Source organism: Eupeodes corollae, chromosome 1 (genome assembly GCF_945859685.1).
Source record: "Eupeodes corollae chromosome 1, idEupCoro1.1, whole genome shotgun sequence".
Lineage (NCBI taxonomy): Eukaryota > Metazoa > Arthropoda > Insecta > Diptera > Syrphidae > Eupeodes > Eupeodes corollae.
Window position 1 is genome coordinate 229,312,131 of NC_079147.1, and position 10,841 is coordinate 229,322,971.

At 33.4% G+C, this 10,841-nt stretch overlaps 1 protein-coding gene across 1 annotated transcript; it reads left to right on the top strand.

The window, feature by feature from the left end:
* Window positions 1-670: 670 nt before the first annotated feature.
* Window positions 671-10,438, top strand: LOC129939323 (sodium-coupled monocarboxylate transporter 1). Its single transcript, XM_056047298.1, has 9 exons — window positions 671-1,394; window positions 8,189-8,348; window positions 8,409-8,474; window positions 8,545-8,664; window positions 8,734-8,888; window positions 8,969-9,218; window positions 9,320-9,700; window positions 9,776-9,981; window positions 10,055-10,438. The coding sequence occupies exons 1-9, from the start codon at window positions 1,162-1,164 to the stop codon at window positions 10,260-10,262; spliced, it is 1,779 nt and encodes a 592-aa protein (XP_055903273.1). The 5' UTR covers window positions 671-1,161; the 3' UTR covers window positions 10,263-10,438.
* Window positions 10,439-10,841: the final 403 nt, after the last annotated feature.

Genomic DNA, 10,841 nt, shown 5'->3' on the forward strand with positions numbered 1-10,841 from the left:
CTTTTGTACTTAATTATTGATTCATTTTACTTAAAATAACCCAAATAAAATGAATTAAAATACAAAATAATGATGAAAAATCAATTGTCATCTTTAAACGCGCTTAATAAGTGCCATACGTCTCTAAGACGTATGATTATCTTTCACGCACTAAAAAATATGATTATCTTTCTAGGGTTAAGGGAAATTATTTATATACAAATGATTCTATCTCTCAACTTGGTTCCAAAAATAAAAAAAATTCAATTTTTATTACGATCGGTTCAGTAGTTTCCGAGTCTATCGTGGACAAAAACCATATTACGGAATATTTATTATTAATAAGGTAGATTCTTAATTCCTCGTTTACGGCCATTGAATTAAAAAAAAATTATACATAAAACTCTAACCGAACAAATAACTAACCCGTGTCACATAAATGTCTTGATACATTACAAAGTTGAGTGCTACAAATTTAAATGTTGGAGATCCGCTCAGCTGTGGGTAAAATAAATACAAAAGCCTCATGAGATTCTATAGACACACCGCTAAAATGGGGGAGTCAAATCTTGTTTTTATTATATGATCAAGATGCCAATTATCCAATACAGCTCACTTATGGCAAATTGCTACACAAAATAGCGTCGTCGCGACGACGACGTTTCGAGCTACTCTTTCTAAATATATCAGTCTTGAAACGAGCGACTATTGTACGGTCGACAAAAGTTTAACCATAACTAAAAACGTGAGAAGGGTGCATTTTTTGAACATCTCCACTACTTATAAAATATTGTTTTAAACTTAATGTCAACGAAGAATAACTGTATAAACAGATCGGATACCTAATTATTATAAATTGTGTTGTATTTTGATTTTGGTAAAAATAATACTAGCTTAGCCTAGCCTAGCCTAGCCTAGGTATCTATAATTTAGTTTGTGTATCTCAAGATCAGTTGACATTACAGATTGAAACTCGACAGTCAGCGACTTGTATATGAGAGTCAGTGCGAACTTAAAAAAGAAATTAGATTAAATTAAGTTACTACTCGCAATTATTAAACGGTTGTGGAAAGAAGAAAATATTTTAAATTAAAAGTTTTCGCGAATTTTCAATTCAAACAAAAGCCTGAATAAAACTTACATACGAGTATATCTAAAGTTCAAATTGAATTATTGTCAAAAATGACAAACGTTCAAGATGTTAAAGTTCGGTTGCAGAAATTCGGTTGGGCTGATTATATGGTTTTTGTGTCGATGCTCTTAAGCTGTGCTCTAATTGGTGTATATTTCGCTTTGAAAATGAGACGTGAGGGGAAGAAGAGAAAAAATGAAAATAACAAAGATGCTGAGGATAGTTATTTAGTTGGAGGAAGGAATATGAAAATGATTCCCATATCAATGTCACTGATATCAAGGTCTGTATGGAAAATATTTGTCACTATTCATAAGATCAGTTTGGAAATTGTATCTATGGATTAATATGTATTTAAAAGTTAATATATAATTATTGGCAATGTCGACAAAATGCAAAAATTAAATTTAAAGTCTGCATATCGAAACGAGGTGTTTTCAAAGGGCAACATCAACTCACAACATATAACATACAAATATTTATCAATATCTTCACACGTATTAACAATTAATATTTATCATAGATGAACTATTAATCAATAACTAAATAGACGAAATATTCGAAGAATCCATGTTTTTAACATCATACACTTTCAGAGACCACTAAAACTTTATCACCTAATTTGTAAGAGATGAAATCTTAGATAAAATAACATAAGCTTAAAAAAATTGTTCTGTACAAACTTTTATACAGCGTTCAATATTCAAATGTGTAAGCTTAGAACAGGACATAACCTTTAATGACTCTTCGCTTGTTACTTCTGATGGAGACTTTCCGTCGTTCCTTAGCCAAGAAGTCCTCAAAGTTTGTACCAATGCATGGCGTCCACCATTTTTCAAAATAAAATTTCCTGACTTTCCCTGACTAATTCCAAAATTTTTCCTAACCAGAAAATATAGTTTTCAAATATAATTTATTTATTTATGTTTAACTTGTACAATAAGTATTAATTTTGCTCTTCAAATGCAATAATAATAGATGGGTGATATAACTTGTTCTGAGCTTCAAAGTTTTGTTCCTTTGTGGTGAATAGATAGTTCATAAATGAGAAAACGGTAAATTGAAATTCTTAATGAACGAAACAAATCAGGATAATTTTAGTATTAAAAAGAGGCTGGGATGCGACCCACACTGATAACTTCCCATCTCGTCTATCGATTTGTCTTGCTTAAAAGTTTGTCTATATGTAGTAGTATCAATTTTTACCAAATTTGCGTACTATTTTTTGTAGATCTTATTTTGTATGAAAAAAACGGACGGTTGGATTTTTATATACAAATTACTGAAAATCGAAATATCTGTTAAATAAAATAAGTTCGACGCCAATATTTTTAATTTTTGAAAAGCTATTTGATTCCAAAGTAAATTTTTACCAAGTTTTAGTATTGCTTTTTTTAGAATTTTATTCTTTGTAAAAAAACTGTCAATTCGATTTTTTTCAAAATTTTACTGAATATTAAAAACAATATTTTTTGAAAGATATAAGTAGTTTAAAGCCAATATATACAATTTTTGAAATGATATTTGAGCCGAAAATCAATTTTTACCAACTTTTATACATTTTTTTTTAGGTTTTTATTTTTTGTAAAACTGTCAATTCGATTTTTCTCAACGTTTTTAAGAATGTTGAAAACAACATTTTTTATAAGATGAAATAAGTTTGAAGCCTAAATTTCAAGTTTTTGAAAAGATATTTGAGTCGTTTACAATTTTTACCAACTTTGAGTAATGTTTTTTTTAGATTTTTATTTTTTATAAAAAAAAAACTGTCAATTCGATTTTTCTCAAAATTTTATCAGATGTCCACAGCACTACTCTTCGTTGCACAAAGTTGTTTTGGAGATAAAATCATTTTGTATTCGTAAAATTTTCGAGGTGACAAATTTTTTTTTCAGTTTTTTTGATTTATAAAAAAAACCGTTACATGGATTTTTTTTTCAAAAAATATACTTCTTTGATATCACGTTACAATATATTTTATAAAATTTAATTCAAGTCTCTAGCGTCTTTGGTTCGTGGATATTTAGGGTTTACCAAAATTTTCAGCTTTTTTTCAAACTGCTATCGTAAAAAAAAACCACCCACGCAATTTTCTTGAGAGCCCTTTCTGCATCTTTCTGCCTGGTTCTTGAGATATGGACGACGAAAAAAACGTCGCGAACGAAGCACAGACATCTTTCTAAAAATCTTTTATTTTGACTCTAGGGACCTTGAAACGTCGAGAAATGTCAAAGTTTTCAATTTGACAAAACGGACCCATTACAATAACTATCTATGGGAAGTTGAAAATTCAATACAATTTTAAGAGTTGAATTCAATTTTAAATGCACGATTTTTTAATGCTCAAATGCACTTCAAAAAGAGATCTAAGTGTTCAGAGCAGACTTTGTTCAGAGCTTGTTTAGCAAGCTGTGAAGACTCAGAGTTCAGAGTTGTGAAAAGAAAAAGAAAAACTTCTATTATTGCGAAGAGTAAGAAGCAAAGTTAGTTGCACTTTACAAAATAATTTTGAACAGACATGTCAAATGAAATATTCTTTCATGAAAAAATTTCTTATGTTTAAATATAGAAACGAATTCGAGCAAATTTTTTCCTTGACTGCTTTTCAAAATCCTTGACTTTCAATGAAAAAAATTGTGCTCCCTGACATCGCCTGTCATTTCAGTTTAGCAGACACCATAATGTTATCATAGTTTCCGAAATTCTATCAATAATGTATATATTTTCAATTGACGAAATATATCTTTTTTTTATCCATTTTATATCATTTGTGTACCGAAACTGAAGAATTTTGTTTAAAAATAAAATCTTTGTTCAGGTTTAAGTGAAAAATTTAACATTTTCACTCAAAATAATTATATTTTCAAAAATTTAATTGCCAATAATAATTTCCTAAAAACATTAACAGCCCGTTCGAATCACTTTCACACTGCCTTTACATTCTGCTATCCATCGGGTAAACTACATTATCCTAAACCAATTTGAGATTTGACAGGTTGAGCCCGACTCTTAGGCTATTCCAAAATTCTCGGAGGTCTTCGGGTTGTCGTTTTGCATTATTTTTTGCAATATCTATATTTAATTTTATCACAGAAATTATTGTTGAAAATTCTTCCTCGTGTGTCGTTCTTCCCCTAAAAATGTTAATAATCTTTTATTTATAAAAAAAATATTCTAAACTAAGCAATAAATTAGTTTTTACTTGCATTTTGCCTATAACAATTAACAAACCAGACATCAAATGAAAAATCCCCTACATTTCTAAAGCGGAACTGAATTGTATAGAATAATTGCGTTCACGTGAATAGAAGAATACAGCGCAGTATTACCGACGTTACCGAAATACACAGATTCACTTCGAATAAATAACAGAATAGTGATTAGTGAAAATTCAAGAAAAATTCCCCCCGATGAATAGCAGAATAGGGCTGTAAATCTTTTCTCAAAAGTCATTAGAAGGGGTTTTTGAGTTAATTTTGTATTATGCATTTTCTTAGAATTTTGGTACAGTTATTTAGGGTGTTAGTTTATATATTAAAAAATGTTTAGCGTTTTATGAGACAGATAGTAATCGATTTTTTTTTAAATAAAAAACAATAAGAAATGTTTTATTATCAAGTATTATTGAGACAAACTTCATTCAGAAAAAAAACCTTAATTTCCCAGTTTGAACTCAATCGACACAATGGTTTAGGTTTTAGTGTGAAAGGACAGACTAGGGGACCGAGCTTGTGAAGCATTTTTCTGAAAATTCTAAAATTTTGTTCTTAGTGCCAGTTTTTTAAACATTTTTTCCATAAAAGTTGCTCTCTAAAAAAATATCCGGTTGGATTCAGCATAAAAACTGTAGGAGTGTAGGTCCCCTCTTTGCCTGACATGACGCTGGAATGATTGCGATTTGTAAGTATTAGTTCTCTACAGACTGTTGCTTCACCTAATTTATTAATATCGTTACGCGAATTTTATTTAAATATATCAATAATATGTCATTTCGTAAAGCTATTTAATACTAGCCAAAGATGATTTTATAAAGGTACTGGATTATTCAAAAACATCTTTACCTCTACAACTTGCTCAAAATGCAGAAGATCCTCTTGAATGGTTACTAATAAAGACAAACACGTAAACTCTTTGGATTGACATTACATATGTATGGTCTGTTTTTGCTTTAATGTGTCCCACTATTATTATCATTGAAATATGTCCGTAAATATTTTATTTAATTATAAAGTTTCAAATCTGCATTAAAGGGTGAAAGGAATACCATTTTAAACCACTATTTCGGAAATTCGGGAGGCCGGTAAACTCGAATCGTCAGCAAGACAGCATCACAGGCGTTACGATATTAGTAATGTTTTATCTCTCGTTAAATTTCTCCACAATTTCACTGATTGCGAGTTTCACCCAAACGTCATTCCACTCGAAAAAAAATCGCTTTTTCTTTTCAACTCCTTTCAGTTTCACCAGAAATAAAGCTCAAGTTCGATAAAGAAATTAGCGCGAAATGTCACACATTTGACAGCTTTAAATTTCACTAAATGTTTTTAGGGGAGGACAACACGACAGCAACGCTTAAATATAAGTTTAGTTCTTCAACGAAATAGTTTATTATTAACAGTTATTTATTAATTTTTATTTTGGCTTATTTGTTATTGTTCGTCCAGTGTTGGCCAAGTAGTCTAGTGTTAGCAAAGAACTTCTTTAAATATATCCACAACTTCGGAAAGTACCGCACTTATGGATGATTGTGCTAATCCAACACCCTTTCGGTATCCTTCGAACAGTTCGGAGAAATGTTACCTCTTCTTCTTCTTCAAGCAAATGGAAATGTATATCTATTTATATGTATATTTATTGTTAATTTTTAACAACACTTAAAAAAGCATCAATAAAACCAATTTTCTTATTTTTCAGCAACAACAACTGTCAAAACAAAAATTCAGATAATTTCTTCAGTTTCCCAACACGAACGGGAAGGAAAATTTTGTATAGGCGCTTACTTTAAACATTCTTATAACGGCACTCAATGGCCATAAATTATACAGAAAATTGAAGGTTCAGATTATATTCTTTGTTTCCGTTACAGAGACGGGAAAATTTATTGAGAGCTATTTTTCGAACTGTCAGCTCTTAGTTCGTAGTAAAATCTTCTTCGGGATTTTTAAAATTTAGGGGAACAGAAATCTTCTTCTTCTTCATTTCCGGCTGCTAGTAGCAGCACTTCAACTTCTCCCGGAGCATAGGGCGGCAACCAGTTCCTTCCATCTCTCTCTATTCCTAGCACTATACCTCAGCTGGGACCACGTCTCTAAGTTTTGAGACCGAGCTTCTTTAACATGATCTCCATGTTTCTCTTGGCCTTCCAGGCATTCTGAGGATTCCATTGAAAGCACTCCTTTGCTCTGTTGTCGTCCGGCTTCCTCAATGTATGTCCAATCCAGCGCCACTTTCTCTGCGCGATGTCAACATCCACTTTTGTTTGCCCAGTCCTGAGCCACAGTTCATAGTCCAAATGGCTTAAGGCCCAAGTATAATGGACTTAACCAAGCTTAAGCCAGCTTAAGGGAACGAATCAATACGCAGCTTTATATGTCACTAACATTATAGACGTTCTGCTCAGTTTCGTTAAATTTCGATATCTTTTGCGCAATTACGCAAGGCCCATTTAAATGGCTCGACCTTAAGCGAATGTCAAATTTGCTTTAATTACTTGAATCCATTATGGTTACTTTTTGTTTTGACGATAACTTCTGATAACTTTTTGTTCGGTTTTGACATTAGCTTAATTTCGGTTAAGTCTATAATAGTTGGGCCTTTAATGTTTCCTTCAGGCGCCATTGGATACCCACTCTCTCATGTTCACCCACCGTAGCAGTCATAACATTATCAATAACAGAATCGGTCACAATACATCACCCTGTCTCACTCCCAGTTGCACTTCAAATGCGTCGGAAAGATGTCCAATGACTCTTTTATTAAACCAACAATTTTATCAGGAATGCATCTAGCAACAAGCAATCTCCAGATAACATCAAGACTAACGCGATCGAAGGCCTTTTCAAAATCGACGAACATGAGGTAAAGCAACAGCGATCTCCGACGATTGTTCAAGAACAATTCACAAGGTGTTAATGTAATCGAAACATGATCAACCACTGCGAAATCCCGCTTGATGTCTCTTGAGCGTAGACTCGATCTTAGATTCTATCCTCACGAGAATGATGGTTGCGTTTAACTCTGGAAATACGGACAGAATGGTGATTCCACGCCGGCTATTGCAGTTCTTGAGATCACTTTTTTTTTTGGTAGCTTAACGATTACCCCGTCCTTCCATTCCCTAAGAAAGGTTTTGTTTTCCCGAACAGGCTTAAGAAGTGGCAACAAAATACCGACAGCTTAGTGGAGGTCTGCTTTGAAGAATTCGGCAGGTATGCCATCCAGCCCAGCTGCTTCGTTGTTCTTTAAAAGATGTATCGCGGTTCTTATTTCCATGCATGTCGGGAGGCAGGTGATGATTTGCATTAGCGTTTGCATTTCCATTCATCGTTCAGTACAGAAGTGCTCAATTTACAGAAGTGCTCCTTCCAAAACAAAAATATTGGGGGAAAATGATTTTCTGGGTGAAAACTTCTTTTAGGGCTAAATAAGTTATTGAAAATCGATCCATTATAATAAACGGCAAACAATCAAATAATAAGTATTATGGGACTTCAAATAACAGCTCAGTGTGACAGGTGTAAAATATAAGTGCCAATATCTTGAAATCACGAAAAGAATGAACAAATTCAAAGGTCAAAATGTTTTGAGTTCCAAATTACGATACAAACATTCTTTCAGAAATAGTGGTATGATGTTTTTCTAGTTGTTATACTTCAGGGACCATTTCCCTAATTTAGTGAGTTCTCTGTTTCTGCTGCTTACTTATTCAATAAAATTTAAAAAATCAATATCAATTAGAACCACACCGCTCAGGTCATACTTCTCAGCGGCATAATTGCAATGTACTTAGATATTATTTGATACAATTGAGTAATAGGAAGATCATTAAAAAAATATCAATTTATTTTCAATCAACAGCTTCATTTCGGGCATTACACTGCTAGGAACACCCACGGAAATTTATCTGTATGGAATCCAATATATGTACGTGGTCGTCTCAATTCTTTTTATGGGAGGTGCAATGTACTATATTTATCTTCCGGTGTTCCACGAATTGAAACTTATTTCAACGTACCAGGTAAAAGGTTTTTTAAGTTGTTATTTTGACCAACAATATGTAATGTAATATTCTTTGAAGTATCTCGAGACCCGCTTTGACCAGAGAATTCGGCTTTTTGGTTCAATACTTTTTGCCTGTGGATCGGTAAGCCTCGAAAAAGTTTAAAATTCCATTTGAGTTTATTTTATAGATTCTAGGATCTGTGTCTTCTTAGTTGATGTGGCTTCCAATTGTGATCTACGTCCCAGCATTGGCATTCAATCAAGCTACGGGAATCAATATTCACTGGGTTACACCTGTTGTTTGCTTGGTTTGCATTTTCTACACATGTGTGGTATGTTGAAAAGCTTATTGTTAACGTTGAAAGTAAAACACACACTTTGTATCTTATTTTTATTTTAAGGGTGGCTTACAAGCAGTTGTTTGGACAGATGTGGTTCAAGCATTCTTGATGTTTGGTGCAATGATTTTGATAATAGTCAAAGGAACTATGGATATTGGAGGTCCATCAGTGGTTTGGGAACGTGCTGTGAGTAGCGGACGAATCGAATCTCCCAAGTAGGTTTTGTCAAGTGAAATATAAGCATTTTATATATACCTATAAAATACCATCTTGGACCATGAAAATTTCCTCTCAGCTGGACGTTTGATCTACGAGAACGACACACAATGTACTCTCTGATTTTGGGAGGGATCCCACACTGGCTAAAATCAAATGCCGTGAATCAAAACATGATTCAAAGGTACTTGTCCCTTCCGAGTCTGAGAATTGCTCGTCAAGCATTATGGGTCTTCATACTGGGTGTCTTCCTCCTTCTGGGTATTTGTTGCTATAGTGGACTGCTCATCTATGCAACGTACAGTGACTGTGACCCCTTGACAACAAAGGTGAACCCTTCCAATTTCAAATAACATAAGAACATCCCTTAATTTTTGACATTCCCTTTTCTATGTGAATTGTTTCCATTACCATTATACCATAACCCCAGCTAGCAAGCCGAAAAGACCAACTTCTACCTTTATTGGTGATGGAAACACTTGGAGACTTTCCTGGACTTCCCGGACTATTTGTGGCTGGCGTATTCAGTGCGGCATTGAGTTCCCTATCTACCGGGCTAAACTCAATGTCTGCTGTTGTCCTTGAAGACTTTTTCAAGTCCTTTTGTAAAAAACCACTAACGGAACGTCAAACAGCTTTTATTATGCGTGGTGTTGTTGTCGTTTTTGGTGCCTTATGCGTTGCTCTTGTTTTTGTGGTGGAAAAACTTGGAACAGTACTTCAATTGTCAATGAGTTTGGCAGCAGTTTCAAATGGTCCTCTACTGGGCATATTCACGATGGCAGTTTTGCTTCCCTGGGTTGAGGGAAGAGTAAGTTTTGAAACATTTTATGTGCATGCAAACTGACGATTCTTTTGATGATGATGATGTTTTTTTTTTTTTAAGGGTGCGATAATTGGAGGAACAACAGGTCTGGCAATCATGTCGTGGTTAGTTGTGAAGGCACAAGCAGCCATTGCCACCGGAGAGCTGAGTTTTATAACAAAACCACTAACAACAAGCGGTTGTAGTTACACATTCTTCACGGAGAGTTCAATGAGTATGCTGGCTATTAACGCAACTATAGAGCAGTCAACAGCGATTCCTCCAGTGTAAGTTCGAATGTTGCATTCATTACTTTGGTCCTTTTGGGCAATATTGATTTTTGAAACTCTTCTTCTTTAGCGATGAGTCTTTTAAGCTGTATCACATTTCATATTTTTTCTATACAATGCTTGGAGCAGTGATAACAATGGTAGTTGGGCTTTTAACTTCTCTTATTCTGGGTCCGAATAAACCCAGTGACGTCGACCCGAAGCTGTTGGCTCCTTTTGTGAGAGGGATGATTGGGAGAGGAAAAAGCGAAAAACGCAGTCAAGGATCTGACCTGTAGTCGAGAATAATTTGAAAATTATTGAGAACTTCGAATTTAAATCTATTTTTGATTATCGTTCAAAAAATAAGTACAAGTACATTTTTATTTAAGTGGTGACTATTATTTGATTAATTTAAAATTTTATGATTGTAAATTGTTCGTGTTTTTATATGAAAAAATAAGCAAATCTGCAATTGACCTTAGTTTGATATTATTTGGGATGTTGAAAAAAACAACGTAAGCTTTAATTGGTTTGGAAAATTATTGTTCTATAATGAGAACCCGTCGCTCTTTTTTTTCTGATTTAGTGTCTATACCAATATTATTAAACAAGGACCTCTTAAACATCTTTATTTATAGTAAAATTTTAAATATTCGACACTTGCGCCTGAATGTCCTGGATAACTCAACGCATTTCATCCTTAAAGTATTGAATTGACAATTGAGAATTGGCATATATTCAACCTTTTCCGTGCCTAGCTGGACAAAATCAAAAGAAAAAAAAAGTTAAGCCACATGCTTCTCAATACAAAAGGTAACTGTTATTCATCTTTTGTTTCTTTATTTTTACACTGATTAAGACGTCGTATTGTCATT

Excerpts from the sequence above, each read along its gene's own strand:
- LOC129939323 (XM_056047298.1), top strand. The coding sequence starts at position 1,162 with ATGACAAACGTTCAAGATGTTAAAGTTCGGTTGCAGAAATTCGGTTGG. Across the intron at positions 8,349-8,408 it reads AACTTATTTCAACGTACCAG|TATCTCGAGACCCGCTTTGA; the intron begins GTAAAAGGTTTT and ends TATTCTTTGAAG. Across the intron at positions 9,701-9,775 it reads TTCCCTGGGTTGAGGGAAGA|GGTGCGATAATTGGAGGAAC; the intron begins GTAAGTTTTGAA and ends TTTTTTTTTAAG.